The sequence below is a fragment of the Mycteria americana genome, chromosome 1 (genome assembly GCF_035582795.1).
Source record: "Mycteria americana isolate JAX WOST 10 ecotype Jacksonville Zoo and Gardens chromosome 1, USCA_MyAme_1.0, whole genome shotgun sequence".
Lineage (NCBI taxonomy): Eukaryota > Metazoa > Chordata > Aves > Ciconiiformes > Ciconiidae > Mycteria > Mycteria americana.
This window is the reverse complement of record NC_134365.1, coordinates 10710504-10727523: the sequence shown is the minus strand read 5'-3', so window position 1 is coordinate 10727523 and position 17020 is coordinate 10710504. Positions and strand designations below refer to the sequence as shown.

Below are 17020 nucleotides of genomic sequence, written 5' to 3'. Positions count from 1 at the left end.
CTGCAGATACCTAAGGAAGTGATATACAGAATGAATCTATGCATTTGAATCTCTGTATATGTCCATTATTTTTTATGATGCTAAGAAGCCCCAAACTAAATCATGACACAGATAATTTAAGGGCCCTTCTTTTTAATACTTTCATAGAAATAATCCCATCTACCGTATTCTACCGTGCTTAAGCACTGGCTTCAGGTTTGGTACATTCAGGAGACAAAAAGAATATAACTGCAAGGAAATACACTTATGTTAACAACTGATCTTATTACTTTTTATTACACTAACTTGCAAATAATCATCTTTCTGTCAGCACCTTCTTCTTTCCACTTGTCTAGTTTCATTTCTCTTAATGTTTTAAAAAATAGATCTTACTTTTTGGTAATTAAATAAAATGAGATGTTCACACGTTTAACTTTACTATCAAGTGGAAAATAGGCAATAAGAATAACTGCTTTAGAATGGCTGAAAATAAAAGGTGAGAGAAGAGAATGACACTATAGCAGTAGTAGTGTTTTGAACAGAAAATTCAAGATGTATCTCTTCTCAGACAGATTCAGTGCAACAGACTTGAAGTCAAGTGCAGAGAAATAAGTGATGCCAAGGAAACGGCAGATGAGATCTGTCAACAGATATAAATATTTTTATCTGAACAGAAACGGTACATGAAAGGTACGTTCAAAAGTGTGAAAGGACTTAGAAGGCGTACCAGGGAAATGACTAGTTTCTAACAACTAGTACCTGACCCTACTTTATCAGCACGTACATATTTTGTACTTAGAAATTCAAAGTATGACCTTCTTAAAACAGTGTCAGTCTACTGGCATTCCTTTTCCTTTTTATTGAAGGAGTTGCATAAATAAGATTCTAATGCATGAAGAGAGGAAACTGTGCAGAGGAAACTGATGTGCCATTGCAAGGACACCTTGATCTCTCCTGTTTTCTATTATAGCCATATAAAATTTAGTACTGAAAGGAATTAAATACTTTTCAATGCATTTTTCAATGATTCCTCACAGACAATGAAGCCACTTTTTATACAATGTATGTAAGCAATAGGAAACTAATTAAAAGGGATATTAATACCCTGCAATACACACAGCATTAATCCAAGTCATAAGGACAGAACTAATCAATTGGAATAAAGCAAACTGAGGGCAAAAGCCATCCAAGTGCTGCAATCACTATCATAGCTTCAGGGTTCAGAAAGAAAATTAGCGTAAATTTTCCTAGACATGCTCTAAATATTATATCCTGCATGCTGATGAAGACCCAAACATTTCACCCTGATTCATGTTATAATTATAAAAGAGCAATAATTATTTGCTACTGATTATGAATAACACACAGAAAATTTGGAATTTATAATATCTGCGCTAGTAGAATTTCACTCTAGTGATGATACATCAATTCTGATGTCATATCCCTGGATTTAAAAAGCAAATGACTACTTATTTTGAATAGCAAGTTTAGATCAAAAAATACAGACTATGTGCTTGTAGAAAATTATTAATTATGTACGGAAAAGTCATCCAAACAAAATGTTATTTAAGAGCATAAACTCCTCATAAATCCTACTAGAACATAGGGATTAACTGTTTTCACATATATGGAGGTTCAGAAAATAGATTGCTACTGAATAAATTTTCATTTCAGCATACTTCAAAGGTCTGTAAATTGCAAGGTGTTTTTTAAGGCCTCATATTTTACAATATGCATTTCAAGATGCGACAATTCAAGTTCTGCAACTGGAAAATCAGTTACTAACTAATGAAGTTACCTAATTAACCCTTCATTTATTTCTCCCCCACTGCCTTGGCGCAAAAAGAGACATGTGAAAAATGAGAATCTTTAATGTAAAAGATGACAAGAGGAAGGAGCCCCACAGTTAATAAAAGACAATAGCATAGGTTCAAATATAAACAACAACTCTTTCAGCATGTATAGAGAGGAGGTTGATTTAGGAGGAGAAGCAAGTAGAAAGCAGCATTTAGCTGAACTGATTTCATTATAAATATTCCAGACATACAGATCAGGTGCAAAATTCAACTCCTGGAACATCATGTGAAATTTTAGCTTGGATTTTGTTCTAATCCTTTCTTCCCTCCAAAAGAGTATCTATACCTTTTACTGTTAAACCTGTTAATATAACTTGGAGAAGTCAATATACACCTGCCATGGAGAAGGTCTGCTAGAACATATATTTTGTAGAGATATCACAGTAATTGGAAATCTGCACTTTATACCTTTGGCTACAATCACTGTCTGTGTGAAGTCCACCGATGTACAGTGACTAATGGCCAGTTTAAAGTTAGTACTCCTTGGAGTGGACAGATCAGGGTGTACTCCGGACCCCATCACCTTCAAAAACATTTAGAAGTTAATAATTGTGTTTACAAGTACTTCACTGCATCCTGCCAGCATGGTGCTGTAAGACACAATCCATGCGTGTTCTGTGCCCTTGAGTACGGTATGAGAATTAGGGGAGGCATGGGGCAAAAGGCATGCTTGAATACTTGCAACATCCTGGGTTGTATTAGTTAAGAGCACACCTAGCAGGTCAAGGAGGGTGATTGTTCCCCTGTACTCAGTACTGGTGGGAGCGTGCTGTGTCCAGTTCTGGGCTCCCCACTGCAAGAGAGTCATGGAAATACTGGAGCGAGTGCAGCAAAGGTTCATGAAGATGATTAAGGGACTGGAGCATCACTCATACAAGGAGAAGCTGAGACAGCTGGAACTGGAGAAAAGGAGCCAGGAGAAAAGAAAGCTCAGTGAGGTCTTCTCAAGGTGTGTAAATAGCTGATGGAAGAGTCAAAAGACGATGAAGCCAGTCTTCTCAGTGGTATCCAATGAATGGACAAAAATTCAAATGGGCATGAATTCAAATACCAGACATTCCATTTAAACATAAGAAAATACTTAAAAAAAACCCCAACAACAACAACAACAAAAAAACAGAAAAACCCCACAAACAATGAAGGTGGTCAAACGTTGCCTAAAGAGGCTGTGGAGTCTCAATCTCTGGAAACATTCAAAACCTGACTGGCCCTGAGAAACCTGCTCCAACTGCTTTGGGCAGGGAGTTGGTCTAGACGATCTATTCTGTGATTTGTAGGTGGAGAGTGCTTCACCCTGCCCAAAACAGATACTGAAGACAGTTACAACATCAAATGTATCTGCATTTCATCCTGGAAAGACAACCAGGAGCGAACTCAAATGTACCCAAGGAAATCACCAGGGAAAGTGCATCATGCTTCAGACCAACACCTGGAACAAGCTAATTCACTGTATGTTAAAGCTGAACCATTCTTGATTCCAGTTACCAATAGCATATAGAAGAAAGGAGTGGGAGGGGAGAGCATGAATTTCACTGAAGCCTCCAATTATGACTGTAGCTAATTATAACATATTATGGATTCAAACTAAAGTTCCTTTAGCTTCACTGTGCATTACGCCTCGTGAAAAAGCATTGTCCAGATTTGTCATTTGAAGGATGACAGAGCACTAACATAATCCTTACAGGTTTGCAGGAAAAGCAGCGCAGCTAAAATATTTAAAAGGATGCCAAATCAAGTGAGAGATTATATTTTGATCAGGAGATCCTTCTGCTGATAGGTGATATAGAAGAAAAATGGCAGCGCTCTTTCTCTTTAGAGGTCTGGGATAACAGTGTAATTGAGTCCCAGCTATATTGGGCACATGACTTTAAAAATTCACTACGCAGCACAATACAAGTGTTCTTGGCTCAGACATGATTCAGGAGAAAACAGAAGCGCATTGTAGGTCAGCACAAAGGTGTACGTACAGAACCCTGTGAAAGAGGTAGTTCTGTTTTACTTGTTCTGTAATGAGTACAAAGCCTACACTTTCACAGTCTTACAAATGTCATACCGTGACATCAACCTCGAGCCACCTTAAGTAGATTCAAAATTGAATTTCTTTTTTAAAAAAATCTAACCCAAACCTTTGTTTTCATAAGAATTCTTGCCTTTCTATAGTTAAAATTAAACATTACAAAAATGCAAATACTTTTAGATATAGTGCTGGAACTTTAATCCAATGTCCATTTCCGACTGTAAAAAAAAAGTGGAAAACAACTCTATTACAAGACACTAAAAATATTAGCCAGAAAGTAGAGCATGTTGAAATTTTACTGTTTTAGCCAATTTTCACTGTAAAATAGACTTTTGATCAAACAAAATATTTAGCGCATATTTCAATACAAAAACATTTAAGAAATATCAAGTATTTCAAATATTCCTTTTTTTCCTACTATAATTCAAAAGCGAGAAGAGAGCATCTGAAGTTGGGTATGTGTTCAGGTTGGTTTTTATGTAGGATGTCAGAGTTCAATGTTTCAGTGAACATTCCAGTTAAATTTCTTTGGGAAAATAGTATTTATGTAGAAGTTTAAGGGTCGGTGTGTTGTTTTGGGCAAGGAGTGGAAGGGTGGGGAATAGGAACAGGTGTATCCGAGAGCTTTTCCAGACAGTAAAGGACTTAGAATCATGCTCCATATGTACAAAGAGATAGTTACTAACTCGTATCTTGAGGACAGTAGTTACAAAAGAGTTTGTCAGCATTCTGAAAAAAATATGTATCTTTATGTTTTCTTCTTATATGAAAGAGAAGATACAAAACTTAAGATCAATTACAAAAGTGACACTTCAAAAAATTCAGATTTGTATTCACAACTAGTGATGAGGATCAGAGTTATGTCATCATCTTCAATGTACTCTTATCTTTGCAAATGTGTGCAATTATGAGCAAATGCCACTGTAAAACAAAACAAACAAACAAAAAAATCACAACAATGTAATCCTTCTGGATAGGTCAGGGAAATGTTCAGAAATCTCAAAAAAAAAATTTTTGAAAGATTATAAATACATCTGCAGGTTCTAGCCCAATTACTCAGGTAACTGCTAGGACACAAAATCTCCTCAAAAAAGTAGCTGCATTCATTAAAATAATAAATTTAAGGACAAGAATTCTTATGCTCAATTTCTAATCTCTGTACATGACAACTGGACCGTTTCCAATGTGAAGGCTGTTTGCTAAGGGAAAAAAATAAAAAAACCCCAAACCCAAAAGATTACTAACCTAGAAATATTAAAAACAGAAGACAACCATATGGTCTTTCAAGTCTTGTCCTTAGAAGCCTAGCTTACCTCACTGTCTGAGTAATTTCATTAACCTCCAAAACACAGATGGAAAACTAACATACCTCATCATTCTTCTCAGTGAGTGTTCTGGTCTGATACAGCCTAGTGGCTGTTAAGTCTTTTTTCTAGTGCCTGCAAAAATATGTTCCCCCCTCCCCCCTAACTCAACAGACTTTGTACAAAATTCAGTCAGAATAGTTTAGAGGCAGCTAATCCCCCTCTTCAGCATCAGTCCATGACCTCCTGCTTCAAATGCTGCTAGACAGCATCTCAAAAAGCTTACTGGCATGAATCTAATCTCCTTTCCACAACTATATAATGGCTTAGGTTCCCCTCAGCCTCCATCCTTACTCTTAGTAATACTGGAGAAATCAATTTAATACGTAAAGAATATTAAATCTAAAGCCAGGTTTGTTCTCATTCTGGTCCACTGAACCATATGCATTTCAGAAATACTAAAAATAATTACTGGCCTCTGTCATTGTAAATGACATATTCTTTCCATTACTCAGGGAGAAGTACTATTGTATAGCATACAAACAGGAATCAGAAAAGTGCCCCATCTTGCTCATTTCTTCTCTTTCTTTACATCTTAAGGTTTAATTAATTATTTTTACTGCTGGTCACACTTCATGCAAGCAGTTAAAATTAATTGCAAAATGCCTTTGATTACACTTCTGCAATCCCATTAAGTTTAAAATCACCACGCACCAGTGGCAAACAAGTGATTTTTAGACCTGCTTTGTGCAAAATGTTGACTTTTCTTTACTAACATACTGTCATGGTGTGGCAAGCATTAGCCTTTTGGTCAGCAGAGGCATGACATGAAATTTTAAAACATATGCAGTAATTGGAACTTATTAACTGCTGTAACAACATGAACAGTTTCATTCTGCAAGAAATAAGATCACAAAATACATGCAAACCTTTAAATTTACAGTATCCTGTCTTTTCAGAATTTTATTAAATACTCAAATATCTATTTGTCCTAGTAATCCAACTATTATATTAACAAATATCCAGTGAAAAATGCTCTGTTCTCAGATATATAAAATCCTCAGAGATATTTAAAAAACACTGTTACAGCATTTGTTCCTAGAAAGATCACCCGCTCTTCATATTGCTGGAATAGAAAAAAAAAAAAAAGCTCCCCCTATAGCAAATCTATCAGAAGACCAAAAGCATGCAAGGGTTCTGATAAAAACGTAAATGCTTTATAGTTTTATTATCACAGAAGTTTTGACAGTGTCTGCACATATCAATAATGTGTTCAGATAGTAAGTAATGTCTTACTAAGGTATCTCAGCTGGGCACCGCAAAAAAATTGAGGCACTGAACATCCATTAGATTTTGTCTGTTTGCTTAACAAAATCTGCAAATGGGTCAAAATGTTTTAGACTCATTGGGTCTTATCTTGAAATTAACTAAATCTCACACCAATATCTAAAGTCTGTAAATTAAGCATTTTTGTTTCTCAATAAAACATGAAGAAAAATGTATTATTCTGTAATGTAAAAGAAAAAATAAAAAAAAATCTTTATCTCAATAACATAAAGTCTCTTTAAAATATTGTTATAAAGTTCACCAGAAAATTTCAAACTTAGATGGAATTAATATCAGCTTATCTTTCAGACTTCTTCCTCATTTAATAATGGGACACCAACCAAATTTCTAATGGAATAACAGAGAAGAAAATCATCTGGCTTAAGGCGATTATCTGTTTTAGATTTGTGACTCCAGCTTGACCCTCACTAATACACTACTCTATAAACTGTCTGATTTCCTAATGGCACAGGAAAAAAAGTAAACCACACACAAGAATCAACACTGAAAGCTCTGCGTTAATGGTTCACCTAAGCATTTTATGTTTCAAAGGTGCAAAGACATCTAGAGATGGAATAAACCTATATAGGTAAAGAAGTCATTGCGTACGAATTCCAACTGGATAAGGAAAATAGCCAGCTAAACAGGAACTGTGTGTGTCAGCAGCAGTGCTGCAGTAGACATTCCTTTGGATTTCACACCATCAATGGCCATTACCAACATTAATAAAAGCCATCTGGTCTTGCATATCTTTATGTCTATACCTCATTGTTTGTTTCAACAGTATTTATCCACCCCTGGAGTTCTTCGTTCTCAGAGGTAATTTGGAAACTTTTGGAGGCCTGAATAAAGAAAACAAACAGCAGGCAATTAATCATAGTAATAGTGCTTCCAAAGGTCACACTATTACTTTGAGCAATGATACCAATCTTTTTCACTCCTCAAATTTAATTCCAGGGGGGAAAAAAAAAGTCCCTAATTTTATGGTCATAACTACTGGAAAGAAAAATTAACAAGAATGCAGTCTTATAGCTAATGCTTTGGCTAGTAACCCTGGAGATCCAAGAAGCCTTGCTTTAAAAAAATGTCCCAAGATCATCATGTTCAGAAGTAACCATCAAAACCTGACTGCCAAAAAATGAAACTGCATTAGTGTATAACTTGCTTTGGACCAAGTAGCCCTACTGAAGTGCAAGACATCTGTTCAGAGAAACTTGTGAGAAAGTAAGGATGTTTTCATTTCCCTCTACAGTGACAAGGAATTCAAACAAAACCATCACAGGACATCTGTTAATTAGCTTATCTGGATGGAGTGGCTTACTCTTGGCTTCACTTCCTCTGTTGCAACTCAAAGAGTGCAAACTCATGGAGTCTTGGAGGAGACCAGGAGACAAGAAGCTTGGCTGTAGCATCCCAGTAACAGCCCTGAGCTGAGGATGGGAGTCCTGAAGTCACATGTCTATTTGCAGATCTGTATTTTGCATATAATATTATTGGAGAATGAATAAACTCAACAAACCACCACCACCTTGTACTTGACCATGAGCAGGCTTTATTATTGTTATTAATAAATAAAGTAGCCATAGCTGATATGTTTAATGCCAAACAGTACTGCCTCTGGGTGAACTACTCTCAAAGACATGCCAAAATCAAATCCCAAAAGGGGTTTCATCTAATGTCTGGACTCCAAAGGGATTTAAACAGAAGCTAGACACTGCTCAAAATGGAATGGCTCAAGACATGTGCAAAAGACAGAAGTTCAGGCCTCTGAAGAATCATCAGGTCAGAGTAGGGTTTTCTGGAACACAGCTTCAGCTGAGGCATCAGAGAAGGACAGCAGCTCCTACACATACTTACAAGTATTGTGGACAGCTCAAGTCTCTGTCTTTAAGCATTTAAATACCTCTGTAAATATGAATACCAGAAGTCTAACTCTGTTGGTGAAGCTTAAGCTCTTCAGCCTTATTTGAAAGGTGAATTCAGGCACTAATTTTTTAAAAAATATTTATCTGTGTTGAATTTTGACTAAATCATCCATCAAAGGGTCATTCCATATTAGCCCTTCCATTCTGTATATACACAATACATATATTTTACAGGACACATATTTTACACAACACATATATCTTACAGGAAAAATGGAAGAGGTGAGTCATTCTGCTATTAAAAATATTTCCATTTTAATGTTGTTTCTATTATGCATATTGTATTAGTTAAACAGGAGAAGTAGGATACCTCATTTGGAGTTAAATTAATTTCATTCTGACAGTCAAGAAAGATAGTGGGTTTTTTCTCATCCAACGTCTAACTCTGTTTTTCAATGCCAGATTTTATCTTTCAAAATAATAATTAGTAGTAGTTTTAACATTTTCTCAATTATAAAGACTTATCATTTAATGGATAAAATTTCCATAAATTTTAGTGAATACATTGGGTTAGCCTATTATGTTCTGTATTATTTGGCTACTGTTACTAAACAATAATAGCATTCACTTTCTTACAATCAAAATTTTAAAAGGAGCTTTAAATATAAAGGGAGAGGAAAGAGGCAGAGAATATAAATTATGCAACTGAAAGGAGTGGTTGTTTTTCTCTTTGTATCTTAAGTGCAAATTCTTCTTCACTGTGTTTCCCAGACACCATCTGTTTCCAAAACAACTCATCACCAAACATAACAGAGGAGATAGGAACTCCTAATAGGAGTTAAACCTGCCAACTTGCAGAATGGTCTGAGCTTTCTCAAATAGGAAAAACATGATAGTACAGAGTTGTTAATAAATTAAAGAGAGACAACGGGTATCACCTCAGATGATGCAGTACACCATTTTAGGCATTTTCATTAAAATCATAGATGGTTCATTACTTTACAATGTTTCTGCACACTTGCTTTAAGAAGTCCAAACCACATTTGGGCTTTTAATAGCAGGGTTTGTTTCACTTAGGATAGGTTTGGGGTCTTTTTAAATTATTTTTTTAAAGCCTAATATTAAAGCCTGAATAATGGGTCACACACTTCTGAGGGCCTCACTCCATTTGCAATTAGATATCAGTGAAAGTTTGGAAAAATAGAAACTGCCAGAATTATTTACATCAGGGACCCACCTGTGCCAGTACTCTATCTCCAGGATTTTAGGAGGCTAGAACCCAAGATGTATTCAGGTATATGACAAGAACCCAAGATGTATTCAGGTACATGACAACATGCCATGACAAGAGAGCTCCCCTCATATCCAGAGAGGCTTATAGCAGTTCCAAAATGCTATTTACTGTGACTTCTAGAAGTTCTTGTTGGAAGAGCAATGTACCATTTTTAACCTGGTTATACTATTGAGTTTAATGATAGCACTGTGTTTACTTAGAAAATGAGTTTATCTTTTTGGTTTTCCCTCTCTCCATAGTATGTGAGGAGAAGAAAAAAAATATTTATTTAGTTTGGGCTAAAAAATAACAGTGGGAAAATAAGTTATCAGAAAAGCTTTCGGTGGGTTATAAATCTACTTTTAAAAAAGATCTATGATATAAGAATATGGATTGGACAGGAACCATCAAGTTCATTGTTTATAGACTCCTGCTTATAGATTCCTGCTATCATATCCACCCATGTCAATTAATTTAATACAGACAATATTCTCCGTAATAAATATATTAAGAAACATCACTCTATGTGAAATTGTTTATATTATCTATTCTGATCACATCTCTAACAGATTACATCTTTTTCAAACAAGAGATCCTTAGCAAGTCTGCAGTACGATGTTTTTTCTGCCCTTCCCCAGTCCTCCCTGTCCTTCTCTATTCAAAACAATTCTCTCCTTTCTGTAGCCCCAATAATTTATTTCACACATGGAACATTTTTTACTTCCAAGTACCTTTCCAGATAATGTTATAGCTACCAGTAGACTAAAAAGTGCTTCTGTTGTTCCCTTGGCAGTTCTATTAGATTAAATCCATTAGCACACTCACATACACACACATTACATTTTGAGCTCTTTCTGTTCATAACATGTGACTATTTTCTTTCTTGTTGCCCATACAGATTCTAAACATTTGGATACCTTAGTTTTCCTTAGCTTAGTTTTTAAATCTTCTTTTTTATTTTACTACTACATTAATTCATCACAGGTTCCATATTCCTGACCCTGCTGCCTCAATGTAATTACATTATAGGCAACCATCTCTGCTCCTGTTCAATATTCTGAACAGCTTCACTGAGTTTTAAATGCACAAAATGGTCGTTGCCACACACTTCATTTCTGGCTTCTGCAGTTGCGATCTTGTGCTTTGTTACTAAAAATAGAGCTGCTTCCAACTACCTGAGCTGGAAAGCTAATTACAGAGCTGGTAAACAGTGCTCCTCCCTATTAAGCAAATGGCAGAATAAGGAGTCTGCTAATGCACTGGGTGCACATGGTCCTGTGGGTCTTTGAAATCTATCAAGTGTCATTTATTTAATCATTTGTGGCTGTTTGCTTCATGGATAAATTACTATTTGAGTAAATAAGTGTTTGATTATTGGATCAACAAATCAGGGAGAAAAAGAACAATCAGCCCATTTTAGGAAAAAGTATTCTAGCCTAATTCTCAGCTTGCACAAATCAGAATAATTTCACTGAAGTAAATAGCATATTGTTGATTTAGACTAGGTAAAAGTCTAGTTCTCTTATTTCCTGCAGAAGAGGAGTTATTGGAGGACCGACTGTTTGCAGCAGCTTAAAGACTTTTTTGAAAGTTATTTCTGTCACATGCAGGCAAGAACAAACAACTGCCATTAAGAAAGCACCTTCTTCCCTTAAAAGTACTCTCAGCCATGTCTGCAGTACAGCAACACATTGCCTGCAAGACATTCCCTGCTGAAAGATCTGAAGGTAGAAGTGCCCACAGAATTTAGATGCTCCTCTGTATTTGTCAATGAAACACCAGTTTCCTTGCTCCGTGGGACTGACTCTTACCATATAGCCCAATAAAAGCTTTGTTGGCAACAAGGTTTCAGCCATCACTCAGTCAATAAAAGTCAACTCATTTTCAGCCATTACTGAGGCAACAATATACAGATAATGCATAAGCAACTGTAGAATCACTGTGATATAGCTGCAGCCCCAAAGCAAAACTGTAAAATACCCATTACATTTGTTGTTCCAGAACACTTTCTGGGACCAAGAGGGAATATAGCTTTCTGGAATTATATTTTTTTCTTTGAATGCAGAATATAGGAATAAAAGAATTAGGTAGAAAACCACCAGAAAGACCAATTTTAAAAAGCATTTCTATTTCTCCTTCCTAACCCTCCAAAAAATAGAGAGACGAGTAAATAAAACCTCCAAAACTGTACTCAACACGTTAGAAAAGTTTGATGGAGGAAAAGAGTATGCTAGTGAGCATAAACTATTTGTTCGTCATCATGTTTCTGTCATGTAACAGGTATACACTATATACAGTGCATACAGGGACAGAATTGCTATCTGAGGTTAAATACATTATTTACACAGCTCATTTGGGAGAGGAGCGGATGAGCTCCCTCTTCTGTCTCCCATCTTCATGAAAAGGAAAGTCAGGCTTTCCTCAACTACCTCCTGTTGTCAAGCAAAGGCGGTTTGCCAATTTTTAGCAAAAATGATTGGAAAAAAGAAGATAAGATGGACAGAGATGGAAATGTGTAGTATAAGGAAGAAGAAAATGCAAGAAGGAGCCAAAAAAAGAGGCAAAGAAAGGCACAAGGAAGTCAGACTACAGAAAATCAATAGTATTTCAAGCTCTGCATATTCCCAAGAGTAGAAACAGAGAGAATCCTCTGGCAATAACAACGATGGGAAAAAAAGAAACAGAATACCAGCCTTCTCATCTTAAACAGAAGAAATACAGAGTATAAATCTGCATACCACAAGGTAGTCCCACACCATCACGCCTAAGTCAACTCTGAAGAAGGCAACTAATGCACCAGGACTTGCGTAGTTGTCACTTTAGAATAGTGTTTCAACAGAACTGATACATCTAGTTTCACGTGGTATTCTATGCATGCATACTAGAGTGCCTCTGGATAAAGTCATATGCATTTTTCACATTTAAAACCTAAATAAGCGTGTGTGTATGTGCATGCGTGTGTGTACATACACATGCATGCGTGTGTGTATGGGGCAGGGGGTTGGACAGTGATGAAGGAATGTGTTTGATGGAATTCCGTGCAGAAGCAACATTAAAAGTCAATTGAATCCTGGCTTTCAATCACTGATCAATCTTCCTGTGTCTTCAGACCTTTCTTTCTGACCTAAATGACCACAGAGACAGTAAACAACATATTTGTAAGTTAGATAAAATGTGCTTATTATAGTGGGACAAATGCCTTTCAAATGATAGTATATTCCAGAAAACAACCCACAAAAAAAGCATGTGAAGACAACATAAGCAATATTTTCCCTGCAACTTGCTATTTCTCCCAACATTAGTTCTCACCTTAAGGCAGAGATGTGATAACCTTTAACCCTGGGAGCCATTTCTAATTTATTCATTCAGATTTCAAAAACCCAACACTGACAGCCACTTTCCTCACGTGCTACACAGATGAACTTACACATTTAAATCACTCACAAGCATTTTTAGGTGGTCTGCTTCTGATGACTTGAACTTGCCAAATTGATATGGCAAGTAAGGTATGCCTCCACCTTTCTGTTAAGCTAGTATAAAGTTTCCAATCCCCTTGCCAAAAAATTGCGAGAAAGAAGGGAAGGAGAGTAAAAACGTGGAATGTGAGGAAACTGTTGAAAATAAGTTGCTTAATTCTTCTAAATATAAGTTGGCTCTGCTGGATCTGTCTTGGGCAATCATGGAAAAGGCACTTTCAAACTCACACTCCTTAATGAATGAAGCGACTTTGTGAACCTTACATTATTCACACCAAAAAATTACCTATTTCACCACACAGGTATAACTCGAACTTCAGCCTTCCTAATGAGTACATCAGCATGTGCAAAGACTCCAGAGCCAGAATGAGATTAACGGAATAAATTTAGGGATATATTAAACAGGAAGGAAGGGGAATAACTAAGCATTAACATATTCTTTCATTCAATAATTGTCTGAACCAGGGGCATTGATTAAAGAAGCACATGTTAACGTACAATACTGAAGCATATGAAAAAGAACTTTATCCCATAATGGACTGAAAGTAGTTTGCTGTATTATAGTAGCACCAATTTCAAAAGAGTTCATAGCCATAATTAACTATCTGCTTATGCCTCAAAAACCTAGCAACCAGCCATACCAGACTCTCTTAATCTGCAGAAAATTCATTGGAAATACTTTTCGACTACCGACCATGTTTCATACAACACAGATACTTAATTTTAAAAGCCCTCAGATGGTGAAACATTCCAATTTTTCTCAACAGTTTAATAGCTAAAAATCAGGTACAGACTGGTCTCCACAGCGCAGGGAGCCTGCAGGTAAGAACACAGGGCAAATACAAACTCCGTCACCTTACCTCAGCTATGTGCGGCATTGGGTTAAATCCACAGAGATTGCACACAACTTTCTTGCACTCTGTACATGTATTAAAGTTGGGAGGATCCTTAGAACCAATATTTAGTCCAGTTTTACAAAGGGGACAAGACGCTTTAGGCTGGCTGACTTTTTCCGGTTCCGACAGCCCAGCAGGTTTCTTAGCTTCAGCAGCCTGAGGCTTGCTATCTTTAGCCATACCAGGTTTCTTTTCTAAATCAGATCCTTTAGTCGTTAAAACACTATCTGCTTTTGATGGCTCCGCTTTTTCAGTCATAAGAGGCTTGGCTTCTTTCTTTACAGGAAGAGCTTTTGGAAGAGGCTGAGCCTGACCAGCCTCCTTGGGGACTGCCTGAGAGGCCGGAGGCTGTGACGGAGGCTGGGGCTGCTTCGCTGCAGGTCCAGGCGGAGCAGGCCCCGATGTCTGAGACCCGGGCTGACCCGCTGTGGAAATTAAATTCGAGGCCTGGCTGAAGATTGAAGCTCCAAATCCAAAGAGTTTCCCAGTAACTGTTTCTTGTGGTGTTGTAGGCTGAGGCTTAGGGGCATCAGTGATGCCTCCCAGATTAAGGCTGAAACGCCTTGATTGCTCAGGAGTTTTCTGAGGCGCTGGCGCTGGCTTGGGACCTGCCCCTGCTTGTGGGCCCTTGGGAGCTGGTTTGGTATCAGGCTTTGGGGCCGGTTTTGTTTGTAACTTCTTAGGATCATCTTTTGTTTGTGTTGGCTCGACAGGCTTTTGAGTTTTAGCATCTGGTCTAGCCCCAGGCTGAGATGCAAGCTTGGGATCTGACTTCTGCCGAGACACTTGTGGAAGGGGTTTGGAATCTGCTTTATCCCCAGCTGGATGTGTGTCCTGTGATGGCTTGACAAGCTCTGGCTTTGGGGAATCTGTCACTTTCTGTTGAGTTGGTGGAGGTCTGGGACCTGCTGAATCCTGTTTCAGCCCTGGTGCTGCAGAGGTAGGCACAGTGTCCGTCGTAGACTTCTGTGTACTGGATTGTTTTTGCTTATCTTCAGCCTGCGTTGGCTTGGTCTGATCAGACTTTGGAGTAGGACCTATTTGCTGGGAGATCTCAGTAGGGTCAGCAGGGGATTGTTTCGATTTTACAGGAGGAGACCCAGGCAAGGACGATTGCTTTTTCTGTGGCAGGGTTTTTTTCGATTCTGCTAGCTGCGAAGGATCAGGTTTTGGAGAAGCATCTTTCTTTTGAACTGGCTGTGGCTGGGGAGGTGGTTTAGCTGTTGAAGGTGGAATGAGTGTCTTCTGTTTGGGTGGAGGTGGCTGTGGCCCGGGACCATGACCTGGTGCTAGGTCACCACCTAACGCTCTTTGCATCTGGCAGTTTAAACAGAGCCATTCCTTAATCTGCAGAAAAAAAATAATTTTAAAGGTATTATAATTAAGATAAGACAAAGTTAATAAAATCAACATAATAATAGGCTATTCTAGTGTATGGCTTGTTGCAATATTTCAGACTTCTGTGTAAAAAGGGAGAAATATTACCACTAATACTGGTTTGCAGTTAACATGTTCAACTGATTTTTTCATTCTCCACATTCCTGTGATTCGAGCTATTGCTGAGCCCATGCTTCTAATGACTTCACATTCAGTTTACACACAGCTGAATATTAGAGGATAAAAACCCAGCAGAATGAAAAAATGCATTGGAATTTCATGGGACCCAGCAGTGATTCATTTATAGCAATGATTTGCCAGAATAGAGAAAAAAAGACAAATACTGCTAAAATAGTTTGACACATCAAGTCTACTGACAGAAAACAATAATCAGAATTAAAACACAGTAAATGCCTAATTACCTTTAAGCATCCATCTATCAAGCTCTTCATACAGCTTACAGTTTTGGTAATGGTTTAAATTACAGGGCACAAGTATTGGCAGTATATGTATATCCAATGCATTAGGCACAGAGGTGTGTTAATGAACACCATATATTACACAGACTCACATTTTACCACCAGTTTGAGGGCAAGTCTTCATTTGGAGTCAGTGAGGAGCTTTGCCTAAGCCCTGATGGCATTTTAAGGGCTATGATTAGGTTTCCCAAAATTCCTTTGTTATTAAAAGAAGCTCCCAGGGTAATTACTGTACACCTGTATACAATGGGTTCTTCTGTTCAACACAGAGGAGAAGGAATAAGGCAAATAATGTATTTACCCATATTTCTTGTCAATTTTAGTATCTCACAACTTTAAAACATTTTTTCTCCTTCCCAAGAAGCATTACAGGAGAGGGAAACTGTATTTTCTAATAAGACAGAAAAATCCAATAATGATAACTGGTCATCCCTACCTTTGCTTTTGTAAAGCCTCACAATCTGAGGAAGGTTCAAATAGGCTAAAGCAACACGTGGTCAGGAAGCATCACGTGCCGTTTGCCACATTTTGCATCACTAGCAGAAACATTATAGGCAGCAAAAATGCCATTCAATATGGCAACAGAGTTCCCTGGGCCTACACCTGCAAGTAGATACTTAAGCACATCATCTGTAGCTCTACTTCTATTCTTTAGTCCACACGTGAAACGCAGGGTACCAGCTATGGCATTTGCACACGCGACTGCAACAGAGGGAAACTGCAATTAGGAGGACACAGAATATAACACTCAGATCTTTTCCCCTAAGGGTGAGGATTTCTGGATCCTGTTTCTCACTCAGGTCTGAAATCTCTACCATACATCATGGGATGAATCTGGAGGTACTACATGCAAAGAAAGATTTTTGTCTGCGTAATATCAGAGCTCACTGGAAGGAAAGAACTCTGATGTCATGGACTGAGGCAATGAATTCGTTATTTTGGTGTGCTTTGCCAGCCTTGTATTTTTCCAGCAGCAAAAATTAAAAGAACAGTTGGATGCAGTTCCCTAAAACAGTTATTCTAATTATTCTGATAAATATGGTATATACACACTCTGCAATATCAACTCGCTGTTACTAACAGCTTCACAAAGGGATGCCCAATTTTGGCCCCAGCTGTAAGTTCACAGTAATCAAGTTACCATTCATAATAATGCTGCTTTTGTCTTGCGT

At 37.5% G+C, this 17020-nt stretch overlaps 1 protein-coding gene across 1 annotated transcript in view; it reads right to left on the bottom strand.

The window, feature by feature from the left end:
* Nucleotides 1-17020, bottom strand: part of PCLO (piccolo presynaptic cytomatrix protein) — a 389706-nt gene that overhangs the window by 354882 nt on the left and 17804 nt on the right. The window contains exon 3 of the mRNA XM_075491522.1: nt 13957-15339. Within this exon, the coding sequence (XP_075347637.1) occupies nt 13957-15339 (1383 nt within the window). The remainder of the gene's footprint in view (nt 1-13956; nt 15340-17020) is intronic.